This window comes from Carcharhinus amblyrhynchos, chromosome 4, assembly GCF_965287045.1.
Source record: "Carcharhinus amblyrhynchos chromosome 4, sCarAmb.v2.hapA, whole genome shotgun sequence".
In the NCBI taxonomy this organism is placed as follows: Eukaryota; Metazoa; Chordata; class Chondrichthyes; order Carcharhiniformes; family Carcharhinidae; genus Carcharhinus; species Carcharhinus amblyrhynchos.
Genome location: NC_137327.1, coordinates 130,092,083 through 130,117,827, shown reverse-complemented (window position 1 = coordinate 130,117,827; position 25,745 = coordinate 130,092,083). Strand labels below are relative to the sequence as shown.

General features: G+C 43.8%; 1 protein-coding gene across 1 annotated transcript in view; it reads right to left on the bottom strand.

The window, feature by feature from the left end:
* The window catches only part of ophn1 (oligophrenin 1), a 190,946-nt gene that overhangs the window by 125,892 nt on the left and 39,309 nt on the right, over window positions 1–25,745 (bottom strand). Inside the window, exon 2 of the mRNA XM_080187883.1 lies at window positions 7,018–7,113. Within this exon, the coding sequence (XP_080044009.1) occupies window positions 7,018–7,113 (96 nt within the window). The remainder of the gene's footprint in view (window positions 1–7,017; window positions 7,114–25,745) is intronic.

Here is a 25,745-nt window from a genome sequence, read left to right as displayed (position 1 = left end):
GAGCCACTTCAGATCAGCCATGATCTTATTGAATGGTGGGGCAGGCTCGAAGGGCTAGATGGCCTACTCCTGCTCCTATTTCTTATATTCTTATGTTCTTATGGTGGTTTCTCAAATTTGAAGCAGAATTTAATCAGTGACCTACACCCAAGGAAGATCAAACACCAGTTTGCTAGATGGCACACCATCTTGTACCTGAAGAAATGAGGAGAACAATAAACCAGTTTGGAAGCAGAAACTAGCTCCTTCCAAAGTTCCATTTCCTCATTTTCGGTCTTGCATTGAGAGTTGAAAAACAACAACTGGAAGTTTTACTGAAGGAAGTTGTCAGCAGATTTCAGATTAAGGAAGCATTAAAGACTAAAATGTGCACTGCCGGATCTGTGATCTTGCACTGTGTTCACCAACTGAGCGGCTTGGGAAGGAGCAGGAGTAGGGGCAACAGCAAGGACACTGAATGACTGTAACGTGCATGGTATATCAAAGCATGTTTTTAAAATCACCTCGAGCTACTGTTTGTAAGCATCCTTTGGCAGTCTCCATACAGTCCCAAAGGGACATAGACTTCCAGCTTCAAAGTCAGAGTCAGAGGTTTACAGCATGGAAACAGGCCCTTCGGCCCAACTTGTCCATGCCACCCTTTTATTTCGAAACCCCTAAGCTAATCCCAATTGCCCGCATTTGGCCCATATCCCTCTGCACAGCCTCCATATCCCTCCGCAGTGAGAGCAAGCCAGTGAGAAATGCCCAAGTTGAGTGTGAAGAGGAAGTCCTCATATGGTGAAGCTACCTTTACAAACAGCTGTATTAAGTGTTTGCTGTCCATGCGCTGCTGGAACAAACACTGAATACTTATTCTGCTGCAGAGGTTCAAAAATAGCTTTGTTGGTTTTAAACACAATGAACAACCTGTTTCTAAAAGGACAAGATGCAGCTGGCACAGGGGTGAAATGAAGCCTGCTGCAGCTGCAAGCTTACCTTCAGCGACTGGTGCACGAGGACACCCACGTCTTGTTGCACATTCTCCTCTCTTAATTATAGGCATTCAGATAGCAATCTGTCTTCCTGTTTTTGAAACCAAAGTGGATAACCTCACATCTATCCACATTATACTGCATCTGCCACGCACTTGCCTATTCACTCAGCCTGTCCAAATTACACTAAAGCATCTTTGCATCCTCCTCACAGCTCACCCTCCCATCCATCCTTGTGTCGTCTGCAAATTGGGCAATATTACATTTAGTTCTCCCGTCTAATTTAATATATATTGTGAACTGCTGGAATCCTAGCACTGATCCCACTAGTCACTGCCTGTCATTCGGAAAAAGACCTGTTTATTCCTACTCTTTGTTTCCTGTCCACTAGCCAGTTTTCTATCCATCTAAATACACTACCCCCCCACCTCCCCAACTCCATATGCTTTAATTTTACACACTAATCTCTTACGTGGGACTTTGTCGAAAGCCTTCTGAAAGTGCAAATAAACCACATCGACTGGTTCCTCCTCATTAACTCTATTAGTTACAACCTCGAAGCATTTCCCTTTCATAAGTCAATGCTGACTCTGTCCAAGCCAACCGCTATTTCCAAGCATTTTGCAATGAAATCGTTTCTAAAATTTTACCCACTTCTGATGTCAGGCTTACTGGTCTATAATCCTCTGTTTTCTCTCATGTGACAATAATACATCAAATCAAAGTCAGAGGCTTAGAATACTGCGGTGGGTAACTCACCTTCTGACTCCCCAAAGCCTATCCACCATCTACAAGACACAAGTCAGGAGTGTGATGGAATACTCCCCACTTGCCTGGATAAGTGCAGCTCCAACACCCTTCAAGAATCTTGACACCATCGAGAACAAAGCAGCCCCGTTTGATTGGCACCACATTTATAAACATCCCATACCCTCCACCAGTAGCAGCAGTGTGTACTACTTACAAGATGTACTGCAGCAATTTACTACAGATCCTTAGACAGCACCTTCCTAGCCCACAGCTATTTCCATCTAGAAGGACAAAGGCACAGATACTTGGGAAACACCACCATCTGCAAGTTCCCCATCAGGCCACTCACCATCCTGACTTGGAAATATATCGCCATCACAATCACTGGGTCAAAATCCTGGAATTCCCTCCCTTACGGCATTGTGGGTCAACCCACAACACAGGGACTGCAGGGGTTTCAAGAAGGCAGCTCACCACCACCTTCTCAAGGACAACTAGGGATGGGCAATAAATGCTGGCCAGCCAGCAACGCCCATGTCCCACAAATAAAATCTTTTAAAAACCTTACATTACTCCCCTGTTCTTCTTTAAGTAATCACAGTAAGAAGTCTGACAACAGCAGGTTTAAGTCCAACCAATTTATTTGATAGTAAACTCACAAGCTTTCAGGGTTTGCCCTTCGTCAGGTGAATGGCCATTGTTTACCCCAGTCCAACGCCGGCATCTCCACATCATGACTTCTTTAAGTAACGTCATAGGATCTTTTACATCTAATTCAGCATACCTGGGTTTAACGTTTCGGTTAGAAGACAGCAACTCTCAGTCACTTCACACAATATATACTTTGTCAATTCAGTGTCCTTCTTTTTTGCTTCCACCTGTGAGATAGCTTTTGGAACTTATTTTCTACGTTGAAGGCACCGTGTGAATACAAGTCACTGTTCTTCTTATGAAACTGTGTGTGTTTGTTTTCTTGGGCGCTCACCCACCATCTCCAAACAGGGAACAGATTATGAATCTGCTTCCCAAGCCAAGCTCAGTCAATCTTCAGAGGGAGAAAACTACAACTTCATCAAACCCACGCCAAGCCAATTGCTACTATCATCATTTGAAAGATACTTTGCGTTGGCGTGTTGATGAGAATGAGTCATGCTGCGACCTTGCTGTTGGTTATTATTTGTTCAAATGTCATTCAGTTACAACCTGCAGTCTGCAGAAACAAAATAATCTCAGGAAGGTGCAAAACTTTTCTCAACAATGCTGATGCACACGGTTTTGGACATCTTCACTATCTTACAATGCGTCACAACATTAGAAAACAGCGTGGCCAGCTGCCAGGAATAATATGTCGCTTCCAAGAACTTTATAATATAAATTTGAATACTCAAGGCCTCCACGAATTACAAAGAAACACATGTTCAAAACAACTTGGAGAGGGAGGAAAGTACACATTATGCCAGAGAGGACCAGAGAAGGTGAGACGCTTTCCCTTCAGGCAAAGTAAACAGGTGGATTAGGTGGAGTACAAGGAGGAAAATTATAGATACAAGAACAAACAGAAAACAGACTGGCATTTCAGAATTCCATCAACATTAGCAAACAGTGCAATGGAGGATAATAGGCCAGAGTTGAATAATATATCTGAGGGAGTCATGTGAAAATTTTGGAAGTTGAATTGGAGGGAGGGCCAGAAAATGTCTCATTTAGAAACTTTACCCAGGAACTTGGGTGATATCAATGAAAAGGCTGTTCCTTCTTTAATCACGCAACCTAATGAGTGAGTAGGGCGATAGAAAAAGAGCAAAACAGTGGAACTTATTTTGGATGGCTACAGGAAAGAGTTGACAAATGTGTAATGGGCCAAGTGATCACATTCTGTGCTTTATACCTTCATGATTCCTTACACTTCCCGCTGCCTCGGAAAAGCGGGCAGCATAATCAAGGACCCCATACCCACTGGACATTCTCTCTTGCAACTTCTTCCATTGGGAAAAAAGATGCAAAAGTCTGAGGTCACGTACCAAGCGTCTCAAGAACGGCTTCTTCCCTGCTGCCATCGGACATTTGAATGGGCCTACCTTATATTAAGTTGATCTTTTGCCACACTCCAGCTGTGACTGTATTGCTACACCCTTCCTGTCCTTCTCCATGAAGGATATGCTTTGTCCATATAGTGCATAGGAAGCAATACTTTTCACTGTATACTAATACATGTGACAATAATAAATCAAATATCAAATTTTTTATACTAATCATCAATAACCACTTTCTCCTCAAAGAAAATAACATTTGAGTGGCTGAAATATCAATAGTAAAATCCAAAATTTTCACTTTATTCCATCTATTTTGGTAGATTTAGACCAACATCACTTAGAACAGCTGTGGTTCCTGATCGCAATGTGAAATAGCACCATAGTTATTACAGCAAAGGTGGTCATTTGGCCAACCAATTGTCGAATGTCACTCGACAATCACCAGGCAGGAGTGCTCCCTTTCTGTCTGGGAACATTTCAGCGGTCACGGGATTTAGCCTCTGATCTTGGGGTAAGCATTCTCCAAAGGCGGCCTTCAAGACACACGGCAATGCAGAATCGCCGAGCAAAAACTAATAGCAAAGTTCTGCACACAAGGATGGCCTCAACCGGGATCTTGGGATCATTCACAGTATCTGTAACCCCTATGACATGCCTGGGTTTGCAAAATCTCACTAACTGTCCTGAGACAATCCACACCTCTTTAAGCTGCACTTAACCCTCTCTCCACTCGCATTGTCTGCTCTTGTAAAGACTTGATTCCCTGAAAAGATTCGCATTCCAACCATTATATTGTAACTGAGTTTGTGTCTATACATGCCCCGTTTGTGAACCCAACTCTTCACTCACCTGAAGGGGCAGTGCTCCAAAAGCTCATGATACAAAATAAACCTATTTGACTTTAACCTGGTGTGGCGACAAATACATGAATAGGACGGAAATAGAGGGATATGGTCCCCAGAAAGGTAAGGAACTTTAGTTCAGTTGGGCAGCATGGTCGATGCAGGTTTGGAGGGCCTGTTCCTGTGCTGTAATTTTCTTTGTTCTATTAAATCATGTTCCTATTTAATAATTACAAGACTTAAACATTGTACAGTGGAATCGTAAGAATCAAACCCTGTTTGCCAAAACTTATTTAGGTAAATCCTGCTTGTTTTTCATCATTTTTTTGGGATGTAGGTGATAATCCTTGACTTGGTTTCATTTATCTGTAACCAAATCAAAATTCTGAACAATGCTTCGGGACTTAGGCACAACTCATTGTTAAACACCACCTTCCATAATAAAGAAACACCCCAATCGGTTTTTTTAAAAAAAGACAACAAGTGCATGAAAGTCAAAATCCAAGTTAACAAGAGCCTGCTCTTAACAATGCTGCCATTCATTGCATTTAATCATCACTGGTTATAGGGATCATTATGTGGAGATGCCAGCGTTGGACTGGGGTAAACACAGCAAGAAGTCGCACAACACCAGGTTAAAGTCCAACAAGTTTATTTGATGTAAACCCACCAGCTTTCAGTGTTTGCCCCTTCGTCAGGTTAGTGGAGAGACCAGAACTCTCCCTCACCCGACGAAGGGGCAAACCCTGAAAGCCAGTGGGTTTACATCAAATAAACTTGTTGGACTTTAACCTGGTGTTGTGACATTTCTTATTATAAGGATCATTTGCAGACTTTGTTAAATCATCAGTATAATATGAATGTATCTCACAACAACTTGCATTTATATTTTTTTTATTCATTCTTGGGAAGATCACAAACGTGGAGACAATAACACCATCAACTTGATTTAATAACCACAAAGCAAACTTAATTCCTTCCTCAGTGTTTCTTTTCACCAGCAACAGTTGAGGGGCAATGGGTCATGCCACCAGCACCCAGGTTTCTGACAGCATTCTTTACTCCTACACAAAATATCATAGAATCATAGAAACCCTACAGGGCAGAACAAGGCCATTTGGCTCTTTGAGTCTGTACCGACCACAATCCCACCCAGGCCTTACCCCCTTATCCCTACATATTTACCTGCTAATCCCTCCAACCTACGCGTCTCAGGATACTAAGGGGAAATTTTAGCGTGGCCAATTAACCTAAACCATACCTCTTTGGACTGTGGGAAGAAACCGGGACACCCGGAGGAAACCCACGCAGACACGAGGAAAATGTGCAAACTCCACACAGACAGTGACCCGAGCCAGGAATCAAACCCAGGTCCCTGGAGCTGTGAAGCAGCAGTGCTAACTTCTGTGCTACCATAGAGCACCCCCATATCAAAGGTTTCAGGAAAATAAAAATCGATGAATGTTCAATTTCAAAAACGTTCTCTTCTTTAAATCCAACCTTGTTACCACTCAATGTCTGTGCCCAGACTTACTGATTTCCCTCTTTTCATCCAGGAGGTGACAGGACCAGACGAAATTAGTTTACTTCTAAATTAGATTTGATTACTTCATTTGTTGTTCTGAGAGGAAAGAGAGACATCAGAAGCACAGTAAAGAACTCCAGTGTCCACCAACCTGCACTACACACAACAGCTCTGCCCCACTTGTCAGATTCACTAATGTCCTTTAGGGAAGGAAATCTGCCGTCCTTATCTAGCCTGGCCTACATCTGACTCCAGAGCCACAGCAGTGTGATTGACTCTTTACTTATAGGTGACACGGCAGCACAGTGTTAGCACTGCTGCTCTCATGCCAGGGACCTGGGTTAAATTCCGGCCTGGGTGACTATGTGGTGTTTGCGCGTGGGCTTCCTCTGGGTGCTCCGGTTTCCTCCCACACTCCAAAAATGTGCAGGTTAGGTTGATTGGTCATGCTAAATTGCCCCAAGATGTGTAGATTGGGGAGGGGTTAAGTGAGGTAAATATGTGGGGTTACAGGGATAGGGTCTGGGTAAGATGCTCTGCTGGGGAGTCCATACAAGTTTGATGGGCTGTGTGACCTTCTTCTGCACTGTAGGGATTCTACGATTGTATTATAATGGCCCTCTGAAATGGCTCGGCAAACCACTGTGGTCAAGGGCAACTAGGGATGGGAAATAAGTGCTGAACGAAAGAATAAAAAAACTCTTCTGATCCAATTAGCCAGGCTCTGCTCTGCTCTGACATCCCAATTGTCCAGCCAAAAGCATTTTGCTGAAAAATATTCTACTGAACTCTAAATTGTTGGAACCTCATTTGTAATTAGGATCAACCTCTTCCCTGCCTCCAGTATATCCTGCAGTTAATTGAAAAGACGCAGCAAGGCTTCAGTTCCTTACCAATGTTAATCTCATCATCGGTCAACGTATCTCCAATAAATTCAAACTGAAATACATTCAGGCTCTGTGAAAACTTGACCACAGCAGAGGAGTAATCTGCAACACAAAAAAAATGTAAATGTCAATAGTTTTCAAAGAAAATAACAGCACTCCCAAAACTCTTATCTCCTGCAACACTTAAACATTGATTCCATTTATTATTAGCACGTATTGGGATACAGCAAGAAGTATTGCTTCCTGCGCGCTGTATAAAGCATAACGTTGATACAGTACATAGGGGAGAAGGAAAGGGGAGGTGCAGAACACACTACAGTCATAGCTAGGATGTGGAGAAAGATCAGCTTAATATATGGTAGGTCCATACAAAAATCTGATGGCAGTAGGGAAGAAGCTGTTCTTGAGTCAGTTGGTACGTAATCTCAGATTTTTGTATCTTTTACCCGACAGAAGAAGATCGAAGAGAATATGTCCAGGCGCATGGGATCTTTGATTATACTAGTTGCTTTCCCAAGATAGCAGGAAGTTTAGACAGAGTCAATGGATGGGAGGCTGGTTTGCGCGATGAACTGGGCTATGCTCACAATCCTTTGGAGTTCTTTGCAATCTTGGTCAGAGCAGGAGCCATACCAAGCTGCGATACAACCAGAAAGAATGCTTTCTGGCAACACTTTAATACAAGAGTGCAAAACAATCTCTTTAATTAATGAAATGTGCAGCAATTACAGGTCAGTCAGTTTAACCTCAGTGGTGGGAAAGCTTTCTGAAACAATAATTTTGGAAAATAATTAATGATCACTTGGGCAAATGCAGATGAATTAAAGCCATCACTGAAAAACATAAGATCATAAGGGATAGGGTAGATATGGGGCAAAGGGCTTCCAATTTTGGCAGGGATTTGAACCAGAGGACACAGGTTAAGAATAAAATAATAACAACTATTTTAGACAACAGTGAAGAGATTTCCTTCTCTCAGAATCATTAGTAAATGGAATCTGCTCCCCTGAATGTAGCAGAGGCTGCATTATTGAATTGATTCAAGGCAGAGTCTTGATAGACAAGAAAGTCAAGGCAAGGTGGAGCTGAGACTAAAACCACAAGAGCCATCATCTTATTGAATGGCAGAGACTCAAAAAGGGTTGAATGGCCTACTTCTGTTCCTATGTTTTTAATCATATGTTGAGATCATTAGCTGTGTACATGCCATGCAACACACCCAACTTTAACAACACAATGGTGCATAGTCTTACTTCCTGTGTTCAGTCCTCAAGCAAGATTACAAAATCCATCACTAATGTATACAATTAGATGTCAGCATCTTAATATGTAGTTCCCATTTTACCTCTTTTTTTCAATACTGGGCCCTTGCCCATGTATTCTCGCTGCAGTTTTGCAAACTCATAACAAAAATGAGTAAGTTTGAAGATTCGAGAGAAAGGAAAGAATTTTGAATTGAAATGTACGAATATCACTGGAGAGAGAGTGTGAGGATGAATGGATTGATAGGAGGGGAAGACTGGTGAAGATCCGTCAAACTGGGATAGGTTGCTTGGCTTGTCAATTTCCTACATTGGAATATTCAGGCAAAGCAGTGAGCCAATGAGAAGTGGACAGTCAGAGTAACTAAGAACACTTGAAAAGGTTCACAACATGTAAACACTCTCAAAAAGCCAAGTCGCTTTTAATAATATTATGATTACAAACAAGCAACAACTTGGTCTGGGTTCAAATCTACTCTATACTCAGAATGAAGTTAACCCCTCCTAATTTTTCTTCCCTCTCTCAGGAGCAGTAATGTTTACTGGGGTTGGATTCATGGAACCTGGCCATATTGGTTAAGGGATTGTGAACACTTTGGGATTGGAAAAGTACAGAAGGACTGAAGTCTCAGAAACAAAGAATGACCATGAGATCAAGCAGGAATGTTGCTTTCTTGTCCAGTTCATTGTCTGGTGAATGGTAACCCCTCCCCCTCCTCCCCACCAGATCTTGATAGTGGGGAGGGGGGGCTTCAGCAATGGTAATGCTGTTAAATGTCAAGGGGCAACGGTTAGATTCTCTCGTGTTGATGGTCGTTATTTGGCACTTGTGTGGCACAAATGTTACTTGTCCCCTGTCAGCCAAATACAGATCACTCTTCTGCCATTGACTGTAGGAGCCTCAATCTTCAGAAGCCTTTCATTTTGTGTCTGTCAAAATACCTTCTTAAAAATCAAATCTATTGGTTACACCTCTATACCTTGTCCACTAAAAACCTACTTTATTAACAGACTGCAAGACAGATATTAAAGACAAGAAGAAAGTGATAACTGTGGGTGGCACGGTAGCACAGTGGTTAGCACTGCTGCCTCACAGTGCCAGGGACCCAGGTTCAATTCTGGCCTCGGGTCACTGTCTGTGTGGAGCTTGCACATTCTCCCCGTGTTTGCGTGGGTTTCCTCCAGATGCTCTGGTTTCCTCCCACACTCCAAAGATGTGTGGGTTGGGTGGCTATGCCAAATTTCCCCTAGTGTCAAGAGGATTAGCAGGGTAAGTATGTGGGGTTACAGGAATAGGGCCTGGGTGGGATTGTGGTAGGTGCAGAATCGATGGGCTGAATGGCCTCCTTCCGTATTCTACACCTTGTCTACTCAAAATGTACTTTATCAGCAGACTGCAAGACAGACATTAAAGACAACAAGAAGGTGATAGCTGCAAACTTTCTTTTATCTTAAAGTTGTGTATTGACATTGACAAAAACACAGTCAGCATAACAATGTGTTGAGGTGATGCTTTTTATGGGTAGTAAATGCAAAAAACAATGTCATTTTGACACCAATTAAAGTGAGTGACTGGAACTATAACTGGGCACATCAACTCTGAGACAGTGAGTGCTACATTGTGCAAAATCTTACACTTTAGGGGACATTAAATTACAACCCATTCAGCCTGCTGTGCAGGTTTGGGTGCATATTATAACTGCTGTGACACTGTATGAAGAATAGGGAGATTTCTGTGCTCTAAGCCAACATTCCTTCCTTAAACACAACCACTAAATAAATATTAACTTCTCAGTTATGTTTGCATTACCAAGATGCCACATATGATTCCTTACACAACAGTTAATACACCTCAAAATAATTTACTGCGTATGAACTGCTTTGGGAATTTGTTAGAGATGACAAAGATTATATAAATGAAATCTATTTCTCCCACCATCGCCAGAGGAGGGGAGCAATACCGGTTGGAATTTAACCAAAGGCAATGCCCTTGATCCTGAACAGAAAAGCTGGTAGCAAGCCCAAAACACCCTGGCTGGGAGGCCCCAAACTAGTTGTATGGCCATTGGGCCATTAATCAACTCAGGCCAAGACTTCCACCTAAACCTTGAGAAGGACCCACTTCCAAAACCTGCCAACAAATAGCTAGGAGCTCCCTAGCCCAATTAGCGCCACCTGGAACTGTGGTCACTGCTGGAACTGCAACCAATTATGATCAATGCTGGATGCAGATAACAAAATGGAGTGCAGAGGAGGGATGGGAAGGCATTTCATCAGCGCCAGTCTAGCAGGCCCCAGTGAGGTTGATGCTCTCTGGCTGCTATCAGGAGGATAGTGGGAAGGCAAAAAGTAGGAGGTGGAGGTGCCGGTGCCATCAGTTGGACACAGAGTTCCCACACCTCCATCCCCAGAAACAAGGCAACCAGGCACTCACCGTGCATTTTGGGGCCCCCGGCACTGGCAAAATATCAAGTGGTGGGAGGGGCTCCTTAAATGGCCACTTAAGAGCCTCAATTTGTCCAAGGATGGACAAGACAACCAAGGACGCCCCTTGCTGCTGGCAAAATGCCAACTCAAGTGCCAGGTAACAGGCACATCACCCACCATATCACCCAATTTTAATCACCCTACCCTCTCTCACCTGGAAGCCTGCTCCCGGGACTAAGAGGGGCATTCCATTCCAGCCACCAAATCAAAGCATTGCTGAGGAAAAGTGCTGGATTCGTGGTCACATTCATGTTCTATAAATGTGAAGACCTTCCTCAGTGATTTTTCAACTCTGAAACTGATAAATGTGAGCTGCTTTACAGGTACAAGAATCGTTAAATACTTTTGGGACCAAGTAAAGGCCATTCTGCCCATTAAATCAATCCCTATTTGGTTGGTCAATGCACTTGTTCATCACGATCCTCAATCCCTTCAATCCAGTGAAAAGATCGCATGAGATCATTTCACCATCTGCTTCAGCACTTTTCCCATCAGAGAGTTAGATATCCTCTGTTGGGAACATAAATCAGATTACGGACAGACCTAAATATCCAGAACACAGATTTTCCATCTGGATTTCACCAATGGCATTTCCATCCTTATTACTCTGAAAAGATGAGCAAACGTTTGAAAATTAAAAAACAATGACATTTCCATTTAAAGATGCTACACAATGTGCCCTCTTACAGAATTGCTTGGCCATGGGTGGAACTGATTAATCATTATGGACTTCTCCCTATACACACCAGTTCCAGAGAGCTGACATTTTGCCAAGGCTTTATTTTTGGTTATTTCCGTTTTTCAGGCACATACATCAGCCAAGAGGTTAGATGTATGAACTATTCCTTGATGGTGTGCTTACTTTTCCTCTCTCTCTCTTCCCTTAGTGATAACAATTGGGAACTCCACTGTACCAGGGGAAGCAGATTAGTGCAGGGGGGTGGGTGTGCACACACGTGTGGAGAATATATAGACATGAACCCACGATAATGCAGCACGTTATTGTGCCATGACACACAACCAAGGTTCTTTCCTGTGATCCCAGAAAACCATACTGTGGATTAACTAGCTAGCAAGCAGAAAAGGGTATACTTTGGATAGTGCGAATTGGGTAAATACTGACATTGAATCCAAGAGGATATCCAGCATTAAAACTAGAAATTAAAATCTTATAGTTGTTGTCCATGAGCCTACACCCAGAAAGCAGCTGCAAAGAAAGTACAGGAGGAGATCAGCAATGATTCCCCAATCAACACTCCCCCTCCATGAGAAACTGGCCAGTCCCTTCTCCAGTTAGCATCTCAAATCAATGGAGCTGCAACAATCCAATGTCTGTAAAAGATCACCACCAAACACTTGTTACAGATCAGACCCCAAGACAAGACATAGGAGGGATAAGAGTGCACGAATAAAGGAAACACAGATGGGAATCAGTCTCAGGAATTCGACAAGTACGAGCAGAACTGAATATCAGCAAAGTTGAGGGATAAGACAGCTGTAATTAGTGACAGGCAGGCTACCATTCGGTTCCTTCCTAGGATTAGATAAGTGCTGATCTTGCCTCGAAATGCAAGTGCAAGTACTGAATCCCTCAGGTTACAGCTTGATAGAATTCAGGAGGGATACACACAAAACATTGCTGTCATACTACTTTCAACTTCAGAAAGCTTGAGAGAGGTTGGGAGAGATTCTTTGTAATGTCAGCATTATCTAGAAAAAAACTGAGAAGTTAATGAATGTCCTCTCTACTGTTAAACCTTTTAAAATCCATTATCCCAATGGATTGTTAAATCATAAGTACATTCCATTCAGGTTTTGTGGTTATTTGCCGTATGACTCTGTGCTATCCCTCACAGGAATACACTGGAGATACAGAATATCCTCCATATACTTGACTCCCCTACAAGCCCATCACAGCAGGAGACCAAAGGGATAATTGTTGAGTGAGCCATAAGAGATACTAAGGTAGAGGTTCAGGTTTCTGGATGGGTCTGGGTTCCTTCCTAACTTACGCCCCACAGACAGTCCCTTGCCTTCTGTTGCATCCTACATAACCTCGCCATTCAGAGAGCTTGCACTTAGACGAGGAACTGCAGCAAAAGTCTTGAACAGACAAAAAAGAGATGAGGAAGCAGCAGCAAGAGAGCTACCTCAGCACCTTGTAACAAGAAACGAGATGAACAAATTGCTCAGAGGCTCCAGTGCTCAGTTTGTTTGCCTAATCCTTGTTTCATTCTTCACCACTTCCTCCAATAAAAGGAAAAAGATTATTTTTTTTAAGTTTAAAGTTTTAAAGCTCATTTATTATTGTCACAAGTAGGCTTACATTAACACTGCAATTACTGTGAGAATCCCCTAGTCGCCACACTCCGGCGCCAGTTCGGGTACACCAAGGGTGAATTTAGCATGACCAATGCATCTAACTAGAATGTCTTTTGGACTGTGAGAGGAAACAGGAGCACCCGGAGGAAACCTACACAGGCATGGGGACAACATGCAAACTCCACATAGACAGTTGCTTCTTTCGAAAGAACAGTCCAGATGCAGACAATAAACATATAACAAAAAACTTATCCAACTTATAAATCAAAGAAAGGGTTTAATAAAGAAACTTCATTACTCCAAGCTTGGGGCTTTGCCCTGGGCTGGTCCAAGTTCCCCACAATTCCCAACAGGTTCTTATTTATATAGTTAGTGAACTGCCCAGTTGACCATCACATCATTCTGTAATTGGTTCCGTGGTTTACTGGGTCAACTGACTCTTACACCTCGTTACCATTGGTCACATTACATCCACGCTTACGTTCTGACAACAGTGACCCAAGCCAGGAATCGAATACAGGTCCCTAGCGCTGTGAGGAAATTAGCGCTAAGCACTGTGCCGTCTCACAACCTGAAGAAGTCCCGTTCCAGACAGTGAAATTATTTTCAAGTGGAGACCTTGTTCTAATTTCAGGAACACCAAAAGAATTGCTCTGCTCTTCCTCAAATACCCTGGGATTGTTTACATTCGCCCAAGAGGTTAGATAGGTCATTGCTTTAATGTCTAATCTGAAAAACACACTTCGAATATCACAGTACAAAAATTTCAGCCCAAGTCGATTGGTGTGGGACTTGGACCTTCTGAGCCCAAGGCTCGAATGTAGCACCTAAATAAATTGGATGTTTAAACATACACAATGAGCTCACCATAACTCCGCTGTGCCGCCGATCTAAATATCAATGGAATGTTTGGTTGCAATGTTCTCTATGATTTTGGAAAATGAAAGACAGGCAGAGATTAAAATGAAAACACTCGAGACCTAAATTGCTGGCAACTCCTTATCACTTAGCAACAGAAACATTAACGTGGAGATGTGAGGTGCGCAGTGGGGCTGGGAGAGACAAAACACATTAGGATAAAAACCAGTTCAAAATAGGAGGGGTCAGAAAGAGGAATGCAAGGCAGACCAAGGGAGGTTTGGAAAGTTAGTAAATTAGGTTGCTGAGCTGCAGACATGAGTAACCACACGGGACAAAGCTGTATTTGGCCAGAACAGAGACCTCCTTCAAAGGACGAGTAAGAAGTCTCACAACACCAGGTTAAAGTCCAACAGGTTTATTTGTTAGCACGAGCTTTCGGAGCGCTGCTCCTTCATCAGGTGGGTGAAGAGTTGGGTTCATAAGCAGGGCATAAATAGGCACAGATCGCATTTATCCTCATAACAGGATATGGCCCTCGACTCACCGATCAACAGTTCTGATGTGCCGCAACGAAAAACTTCGGTTTACACCTCTTTAATACTTGCATTGTCTGTACCTGTAAAGACCTGATTATCTGTTAAGACTCACGTTCCAACTATTATCTTGTCATTGAGCCTGTGCCGATATACGCCCAACTCTTCACTCCCTGGTGAAGGTGCAGTGCCCCGAAACCTGTTGGATTTTAACCTGGTGTTGCGAGACTTCTTACTGTGTCTCGTCCAATGCCGGCGTCTCCACACCACGTCCAGTCAAAGGATGAGGAATGGCACCAATGCTGCAGCCTGCAATGCATTCAGGAACGATCAGGAAGGAGGAGTGAAATGGAAGAAAGGTGGCAGATCAAAGATCACAGCATTTGAAAGGGATGATGTACTTGAGGACTCGAAGACAGAATCAATTTGGTTAGAACTCAGAAACAGAGGAGTGAATACACTGTCAGGTGTCCAACACTGAGCCACCGCGCAGTGAGGAGACAGAGGAGCAAATACGCAGGCAAATTGCAGAAAGATGCAAGAAGTTTTGAGAAGAGAGAAAAGGGAGACCAGAACTCAAACTTCCTGGATGACTAAAGTAGCAGAGATTAAAACTTAACAGAGAGCGGAGGCTGGTGATAAATGACAGGTTGACAATTTAGTGGAAAAACAAGCTGAATAAAACATGTACAGGGAAAACCTGAGTCAGGAAATAACAGAAGCAAAGAGAATATAGCAGCGGGTAACATACAAGGAAATCATAGAGTCTTTCATTGACATATAGGCAGTGAAAGGGGAGTGAATAGAAAGGGTGCGATCTTTTTGGGTTATGGCTGAGGTCTGAATGAGTACCTTGCAGCTGCCATTCCTAAAGAAGGGGATGCTGTCATTATGGTGCTAATGGGAAGATGAAAGGATAAAAGTAGGTAAAGTGCTTAAATTGTTAGTGGTCTCAGTCTGGGTATCATGTATTCGGAAAAATGTAAATGGGAAAAGAGAAGTATGAGTGATTGGACAGCTTTTTCCAAAGAGTTGGCACAGGCATGATGGACCAAACGGCCTCCTCCTGTCTGCGTGACTGGACAATAACATTCTGTGAAAGCTTGAGGAACATTAGGGGAGGCCTGGATACCCACATTTTTTTAAATTCATTTGTGGGACATGGGCATCGCTGGCTGGCCAACATTTATTGCTCATCCCTAATTGCCCTTCATTTCAGAGGAAGTTGAGAGTCAACCACTTTGCTGTGGCTCTGCAGTCACATGTAGGCCAGATCAGATAAGGATGGCAGATTTCTTTCCAGAAAGGACATCAGTGAACCGGATGGGTTTTTCTGACAATCAACAATGGTTTTGTGGTCATCAGTAGATTCTTAATTCCAGATTTTTGTTATTGAGGTCACATTCCACCATCTGCCGTGGCGGGATTTGAACCCAGGTCTCCAAGACCGTTAGCTGAGTTTCTGGATTAATAGTCTGGCGATAATACCATTAGGCCATCGCCTCCGCACATCTGCACCAAACAGATCCACAGACTGAAACAAAAAGCATCTGGCTTATATTGCTGCTCTGGCAATGTTGCAGCTGGAAACACTATGCAACAAATACTTCATCAAAAGAACCAGGACTGAAGTTAGCAAAATCCACATCATTTGCCTCGCTAATGCTGCTTTGGGCTGGGTGCTGTACAGTAAAATACAACTGCTCCCTCAATCAGGAACAGCTGTGAGGGGCACTGAGAGGAGGATGGAAACAAATGGGATTTTATAACAAACACATTAGGTAGTTAGGTCTTGGGAGCTTTTCAGATTCAAATTTGAGAATAATTTGGCCTGCATCCCTACAAACAGAAACTGCGGATTGGGAGCTGGGAACAAACAAATCATGATGTGGAGATGCCGGCATTGGACTGGGGTAAATACAGTAAGAAGACTCACAACACCAGGTTAAAGTCCAACAGGTTTATTTGGTAACAAAAGCCACTAGCTTTCAGAGCACTTGCTGCCCCTTCGTCAGGTAAGTGGGAGTTCTGTTCACAAACAGGGCATTTAAAGACACAAACTCAGTTTACAAAATAATGGTTGGAATGTGAGTCTTTACAGATAATCAAGTCTTAAAAATACAGACACTGTGAATGGAGAGAGCGTTAAGCACAGGTTAAAGAGATGTGTATTATCTCCAGGGAGGATAGTTAGCGAGATTTTGAAAGTCCAGGCAAGTCATGGGGGTTATAAATAGTGCAACATGAACCCAAGATCTCAGTTGAGGCCATCCTCATGTGTGCGGAACTTGGCTATCAGTCTCTGCTCAGCGACTCCGTGTTGTCATGTGTCGTGAGCGCCGCCTTGGCGAACGCTTACCCGAAGATCAGAGGCTGAATGCCTGTGACCGCTGAAGTGTTCCCCAACAGGAAGAGAACGTTCTTGCCTGGTGATTATCGAGTGGTGTTCGTTCATCTGTTGTCATAGCGTCTGCATGGTCTCCCAATGTACCATGCCTCGGGACATCCTTTCCTGCAGCATATCAGGTAGACAATGTTGGCCAAGTTGCAAGAGTGTGTACCATGTACCTGGTGGATGGTGTTCTCACGTGAGATGATGGCATCCATGTCGATGATCTGGCACATCTTGCAGAGGTTGCTGTGGCAGGGTTGTGTGGTGATGTGGTCGCTGTTCTCCTGAAGGCTGGGTAGTTTGCTGCAGACAATGGTCTGTTTGAGGTTGTGGGGTTGTTTGAAGGCAAGAAGTAGGGGTGTGGGGATGGCCTTGGCGAGATGTTCATCTTCATCAATGACATATTGAAGGCTCTGGAGAAGATGTCCTAGCTTGTCTGCCCCGGGAAAGTACTGGACGACGTAGGATACTCTGTCCACCGAGGTCCTGTGTTTGTCTTCTGAAGGAGGTCAGTGCAGTTTTTCGCTGTGGCACATCGGAACTGTTGATCGATGAGTCAAACGCCATATCCCGTTCTTATGAAGGCATCTTTCAGCGTCTGGAGGTGTCTGTTGCGATCCTCTTCATCTGAGCAGATCCTGGGTATACGGAGGGCTTGTCCGTAGGGGATGGCTTCTTTAACGTGTTTCGGGTGGAGCATCGTGACATTATCTGTCGGCTTGCGGTACAGTGAGGTGCTGAGGTGACTGTCCTTAATGAAGGTGCGTGTGTCCAAGAATGCAACTGATTCCAGAGAATAGTCCATGGTGAGTCTGATGGTGTGATGCAACTTGTTGATGTCATCATATAGTTGTTTCAGTCATTGTTCACCATGAGTCCAAAGGAAGAAAATTTCATCGCTGTATCCAGTGTACAGCATCAGTTGAAGATCCTGTACGGTGAAGAGGTCTTGTTCAAACCTGTGCATGAAGATGTTGGCATATTGAGGTGCAAATTGGTCCCCATGGCTGTTTCCTGTGTTTGGATGAAGAACTGGTTGTTGAAGGTGAAGACATTGAGGTCCAGGATGAAGCGGATGAGTTGTACAATTACATCTGGAAACTGGCAGTTGTTGGCGTTGAGTACTGAGGCAATTGCAGCAATGCCATCATCGTGGGGGATGTTGGTGTAGAGTGCCGAGACATCCATTGTGACGAGGAGTGCTCCTGGTTCAACTGCTCCACGTGCGCTGAGTTTCTATAGGAAGTCTGTAGTGGCATGACAAAAGCTGGGGTTCTTTGTACAATGGGTTTCAGGGTGCCCTCGATGTAGCAAGAGAGGTTCTCGCACAGGGTCCCATTGCCCGATATGATGGGATGGCCGGGTGTATTTGCCTTCTGTATCTTTGGGAGGCAGTAGATATCTCCTACGTGGGGAGTACGTGGGATGAGAGCGTGCTCTGAAGGACCGGATCAAAGGTCTTGATCAAAGTGTTGAGTTGAGTATGTTCTTTGGTCGAATCTGCGGGTAACTGTCTGTAGTGTTCCTTGTTGTTCGGTTGTCGGTACAATTCTTTCCAGTAATCCATTCTGTTCAGTATGACGATGGTCCCTTCTTTGTCCGCTGGTTTGATGACAATATTGCAGTTGGTCTTGAGAGCATGGATGGCGTTGTGTTGTGCTTGGGTGATATTCAGGGCTGTCTTGTGGGTGTGGCTGACAAATCTGGTGTTGACGCATCTCCTGACGTCTTGGCCATACATGTCAATTTGAGAGCAGCGGCCTTCCAGAGGAGTCCAATTCGACTCTTTCTTCTTCAGTTGCTGCACCGCGGATCTCTCTGTCGGCTGTTCCGGTTCATCAGCTGCCTCATTGTGTTCGTTGTTGGCCTCTTGCGATTTGTGGAAGAACTCCCGCAGCCTCATTCGCCTGATGAGTTCCTGTGTGTGTGTTGCGAGACTGATGGGGTCTATTTTGGTGGTGGGTAGAAATTAAGCCCTCAGTTGAGAACTTCGATTTCATCTGGTTGAAGTGTGTAGTCCGACAAGTTGACAATGGGCTTCCCTGCAGTGGTACTGTTTTCTACTGTGGTACCGGGGGAGGCCTGATTGCTGTTGGTGGTGATGCTGAGTTTCTGAAGCTTTCTGTTCTTGGTGTGCATGTAGATGGTGTAGTTCCTTTGTCTCGTTGGCTTGACAAGGCCAAGGCCATCCCCACACCCCCACTTCTTGCCTTCAAACAACCCCACAACCTCGAACAGACCATTGTCTGCAGCAAACTACCCAGCCTTCAGGAGAACAGTGACCACAACACCACACAACCCTGCCACAGCGACCTCTGCAAGATGTGTCAGATCAGATCATCGACAGGGATGCCATCTCACGTGAAAGTACCATCCACCAGGAACACGATACATACTCTCGCAACACGACCAATGTTGTCTACCTGATACGCTGCAGGAAAGGACGTCCTGAGGCATGGTACGTCGGGGAGACCTCGCAGATGCTATGATAATGGATGAATGAACACCGCTTGACAATCACCAGGCAAGAGTGTTCTCTTTCTGTTGAGGAACATTTCAGCAGTCACGGGCATTCAGCCTCTGATCTTCAGGTAAGCGTTCTCCAAGGCAGCCTTCATGACACACGACAAAGCAGAGTCGCTGAGCAGAGACTCTTAGCCAAGTTCCGCACACACGAGGACGGCCTCAACCGGGATCTTGGGTTCATGTCACACTATCTGTAACCCCCATGACTTGCCTGGGCTTGCAAAAACTCACTAACTATCCTGTCTGGAGACAATACACATCTCTTTAACCTGTGCTTAACACTCTCTCTACTCATATTATCTTTAAGACTCGATTACCCGTAAAAACTCGCATTCCAACCATTATTCTGTAAATTGAGTTTGCATGTTTACATGCCGTGTTTGTGAATAGAACTCGCACTTACCTGACGAAGGAGCAGCACTCCGAAAACGAGTGGCTTTTGCTACCAAATAAACCTGGTGGACTTTAACCTGATGTTGTGAGACTTCTTACTGTACAAACAAATCATGCAGCTGGTAATATTTACTTTCATTTGAAAGCTCCAATTAATATCCAGAGAATAAGGGTGACACCGTGGCACAGTGGTTAGCACTGCTGCCTCACAGCACCAGGGATCCGCATTCAATTCCCAGCTTGGGTCTCTGTCTATGCAGAATCTGCGCATTCTCCCCGTGTCTGCATGGGTTTCCTCCCACAGTCCGAAAGACGTGCTGCTTAGGTGCATTGACCCAAACAGGCACTGGAGTGTGGCAATTAGGGGATTTTCACAATAACTTCATTGCAGTGTTAATGTAAGCCAACTTGTGAGTAATAATTAAACTTTAAAACCACAAGAAAGAAAGTTTCAAGGATATCTGGGTCAATCCCAGGATTAAGCTATAGAAAGGAGGGACATTCCCAGCTTAAAAGTCATTTTGAATATCTACATTAAATTGTTTTATGATGTTAGGGAATGGTTAATTAATTAGCAACAATATTTCATGGTTTTCTTGGACTCCCATCTAACACAAGGAAATGACGGTGCAAACGGGTTTATTCTGTTACTCACGGCTACTCTCCAAACATTAGCAAAGCAAGGACACTATTTCCCCTTTTCTCTTCCTTTACTTGAGACACTGAGTCAGATGGGACTCTGGCTCTAACGGTTCCAACCAATCCCAAACACCTTCAACAATGCCCATTTTTCAAGAGGGCAATTCTGTGAGAATCCACTGCTAGCCCAGTGTTTAGGGTCTTAGGTCAGACATTGGGTTATATTATTCCCAATTTTCTAACCTACACTGTCCCATACCAAGATTACGTCAATGGCAACCGAACCCTTCAAAATTACCCCTAGTGGGTGAACAAAAGTTAAATCTAAATGGGGAAACTTCAACTAAACTTATCGAAAAGCATTTTTTTTAAAAAGTACATCTGAATGGGCAGACAACTCTCAAAAAATGCATTATTCCTTCAATGTTAGTCCATACTGTTTGATCATGATCTAGCATGGAGCTTAAACTTCTAATTCAAAAGAAGTATTTGTACCAAACTCAGTTAACAGATGTCCATCTCTTGTTATGTCCTTACCTCAGTCACAATCCCCATTCCATGCACACCGGTCCTCACCTCCTTCCCTAATTTACAACACCAATATATCTAACTTCCAAATTCCTCTCTGTCACTCCTCCAGGACATTGCCATTTCAATCTCTCATTTGTACCCTTGGCTTTAGATGTCTTTGTGGCTTTGTCCCCATCAAGTAACTCCCATTTCCAGAATCGTTGCTTCTGCACTCTCAATACGAGGACAACAGACTCAAACCAATCTGGACAAATTGGTCCAAATATGGGAGCGATCCCGTTGACAGCTAAACATGACATGATTAAGAATTCTGTCCACACAAATCCCATTCCTCCTCCCTTCAAAATTACTAACACCCTCTCCTGAAAATTAACCTTGAACCCTCCAATGACAAATTCATTTAACCTCCCTAATGAATTACTGCCATTCAGTGCTAATACCGCACTCACTTTCTCCATAACTCCCCATTGGAAGCCTTTGGCCTCCCCATAGTGTTGAAAATGTACTGGTCAAAATCACCAGTTCGATCGTTTGCAGCTGCAACTGTTCCTCTAAATCCTTTTCATGATACCTCTGCAGCTATCCAGTCTATCTTTCTCCTCCACCTCTCAAATAGCCCGTTCCTGGTTGGGTTCCACAGCATACTGCTCTAAAAAAAAACAAGCCCTGATACAGTCCACAATTTCTTCTTTTTCTTCTTCACTGCCCTTGCCAGTTTGGTCTATCCAATCAATATGCAAATTAAAATCTCCCATAATAATTGCAGTTCCCTTCAAACACGTCCTTGATATTTCCCCATTTTTGCTCTGACATCTTGAGGGATCACATTTAGGGGGGGGCTACAGACCACTCCCACCTTTGTCTTCCTTCCCCTATTCATGATTTCAACTCAAACTCATTCAACATCACTATCCACTGACTCAGTACAGCTCTGAAACCTCTCCTTCCCCCTTTGGTCTGTTCTTTTGGGATGTTGTATACCTTGGAATTTCCAGCTCCTGACAGTAATTGGAAAATGCAATTTTGTTAATCAGACCATAGTGATGGAAGAAATAGATCCCATGTCGATTAAAGACAGTTCTCTTCCTGTAAATCAGATGACATGTTGTGGAGGAATTTTACATGTAAAAATAAATGCATTGCACTTCTTTCAAAATACTTTATTTAGAGTCTCTCTTAAGCTGTGACTATTTTACAAGATTATAGAAGTCTGCAAGTCTCACATAGGACAAAAATTCTACTCTCATCAAGTCCAACATATGTGTCTCTCATGCAGGTTGTCGATGAACTGCAGTTAGGATTGGGGAAGCTGCGATCAAACACTCATCTGCTGAATCAACCCTTCCATTCCTCGGATTGGACAAGCTAAATCAGCAGCTTTCTGTTTGGGAAGGCTCAGTGTACATGAAGTGATGAATTTAAACATTGGGGGTGCTCAGGACAGTACAAAAGTCTCAGGTTTCCTGAATAAATATCCCAAATGGTCAAAGGTAATGTTTGCAAGTCAAGTTTCACCACAATTAGTCCAGGTTAAAACACTGGATGGTCTCATCAGTGGCATCCTTCCATCTACACAAAGTAAACAACCCCTTTCAGTGGGGTCTCTTCACATGGTGCATGTTTGCTGATGGCTGAAGAGGACAATCCTCATCATTCAATAAGGCGCCACACAGTAGATTAATGCACAAGATGCTGGGCAGCACAGTGGTTAGCACTGCTGCCTCAGAGCACCAGGGACCCAGATTCAACTATGGCCTCAGGTCACTGGCTGCATGAAGTTTGCACATTCTCCCCATGTCTGTGTGGGTTTCCTCCAGCTGCTCCAGTTCGATTCTTCCCACACTCCAAAGATGTGCAAGTGGGTTGATTGGACCTGATAAATTGCTCCTTAGCGCCAGGGGGACGAGCAGGGATGCAAGGGGATGGGGCCTGCATCGGATTGTGTTCAGTGCAGGCACAATGGGCCAAATGGCCTCCTTCTGTACTGTAGGAATTCTACGATAAAGGGTGGATAGAGGACTAGATATGGACAGGAAGCAAAGCGTGGGCATAAATGAGACATTTGCAAGTTGGCAGGCTATGACTGCTGAAGTGCTACAAGGATCAATGCTGTGGCCTCAGCTATTTACAATTTATATGAATGACTTAGATACATTACCCTATCTCCTTGCCCAAATTTGGTGGTATTACAGGGTTAGCTGGAAATGTAAGTGGTAAGGATGACACAGAGCCTACAGAGAGATATAAACATGCTAAGTCAGGGAAGGTGGTGGCATAGTGGTACTGTCACTGGATTAGTAATTCAGAGATTCCGGGCAAGATCTGAGGACCCGGGTTCAAATCTCACCGCAACAGATTGTCAAATTTGAATTCAGTAAAAATCTGGAATTAACGATGACCATGAAACCACTGTCAATGTGGGTGGCACAGTGGCAAGCACTGCTGCCTCACAGTGCCAGAGACCTGGGTTCGATTCTTGACTTGGGTCATTGTGCAAACTCTGCACAGACATTCTCCCCATGTCTGCATGGGTTTCCTCCAGGTGCTCCGGTTTCCTCCCACTGTCCAAAAATGTGCAGGTTAGGTTCAATGGCCATGCTAAATTGACTCTAGTGTCAGGGGGCTTAGGAGAGTAAAGATGTGGGGTTACAGGAATAGGATCTGGGACTGTGATCAGTGCAGACTTGATGGGCTGAATGGCCACCTTCTCAACTATAGGAATTATGTGAATTGTCACAAAGACCCATCTGGTTCACTGATGCTCTAGCGAGAAGGAAATCTGTCATCCTTACCTGGTTTAGCCTACATGTGACTCCAGACCCACAGTAATGTGGCTGACTCTCAAATACCCTCTGAAGTGGAGGGCAATTAGGGATAGGCAATAAAGGCCGGCCCAGTCAGTGACGCCCACATCCCGTAAATGAATAAAAAAAGTGAGTGGGCAGATGGACAGAGAGTGGGGAAATGTGAAGTTATTTCCTTCAAAAAAAAAAATTCTGCTTTTCTATTTGCGGGGCTGAAAGGCAAAACTTGTAAATGCTCATGCTAAGAAATACTTGGGTACATTCATACAAGGAATGCGAAACTTTAGCATGCAGGTACAGCAAGCAATTGGAAAAGCAAATGGCACGGTCACCCTTATTACAGGGGATGGGAGGACAAAAATAAAGTTATCTTATTACAATGGCACAGGGTTTGGTGAGACCATACCTAGAATATTATATACAATTCGGTTTTCCACGTTTAAAGAAAAATATACCTGCATTGGAGGCAATACAGCCTGCATTTGGTAGCTGGGATTTTTTTAGAAGTCATTTTTTTTTTTAAAAAGGACATAGACATTGCTGGCTCAGCCAGAATTTATTGCAAATTCCTAGTTGCCCTTCAGAAGGGATGGAAGAGTTGACCTGTCTTGACAAGCTGGGTAAATTGGGTCTACATTCTCTGGATAATAAAAGAACGAGAGGTGATCGCTTTGAGCCACACAAGATTCTGAACAGACTGGATAGTTTAGAGACTGAGAAATGGTTTCTCTTGGCTGGGAAGTTCAGCACAAAGGAGGCACTGCTTCAGGACAAGGGGCTGATCATTTAGGATTGAGATGAGGGGAAATTACTTCACCTGAGAGGCTTGAGAATCTTTGGAATTCTCTACCCCGGAGGTTGTGAGTGCGTTATCATCGATTCCATTTAATGTGATGATAGATTTTTGATCTCTCGGGGAATCTAGGGATACGGGCAGGAGTCAAAACTCAAGTTCAGCCATGATCACGTTGCCTGGCACAGAATAGGTTAGACAGGCTTTATGGTCTTCCCCAGTTCCTATATTTTGTGTCCTTAAACCTACAGATTAAACCAGTGACCTTTTTTTAAAATATATTTTAAAGAAGTTCCTAGAAACTCTCTGCCCTGAGAAAAAAGCTTCAAGGGGGATCCCCAGCTGCAATTCCAACTGATTCGACCTCAGAGAACCTACACATCTTGGGACACGGAAGGGCAATTTAGTAAGGACAATCCACCCAACCTGAACACCTTTAGACTGTGAGACGAAATCAGAGCATGTGGAGGAAACTCACACAGGCACAGGAAGAATGTGCAAACTCTACACAGTCATAGAATCCCAACATTGCAGAAGGCAGCCATTTGGCCCATCGAGTCTACACCGAACACAATCCCACCCAGACCCTATTCCCATAACCTCACATATTTACCTTGTTAATCCCCCTGTATTAGGGTTAATTTAACATGGCCAATCAATGCACATCTTTAGATTGCAGGAGGAAACCCACGCTGGAACAGGGAGCGTGTGCCAACTCGACACAGACAGTCACCCGAGGCCGGAATTGAAACCGGGTCCCTGGCACTGAGGCAGCAGTGTTAACCACTGTGCCACCCTACAATTGAACAGATGGGTCAGTGTATACATTAACTCTTGTACAGCAACCATCTCTCACTATTTGTGTCTGATTAATGTACGTAGGTGTATATCTGGCTGTTGGCCAAAGATCTGAATATCAGAAGTAGGGGTGCCAACTGTGATTAAATGTATTTCAGGAGGTTTCATCCCATGACTCGTCCTGACGTTCCAGCCATTAGTCAGCTAACACATCCATCCTTGTGACACACTGCCTTCCTACGCCAGTTAGAAAACAAAAAGACTCATTAGCCAACTGGATGCTTGACTAACAGCCAAATAGCCTTTTTCTCCTATTTTCAATATTTTTATATCTGATAAAAATAAATGTTCGAAGAAAATGACAAAGGAAAACATTTGTTTTGCCCTCCTGAT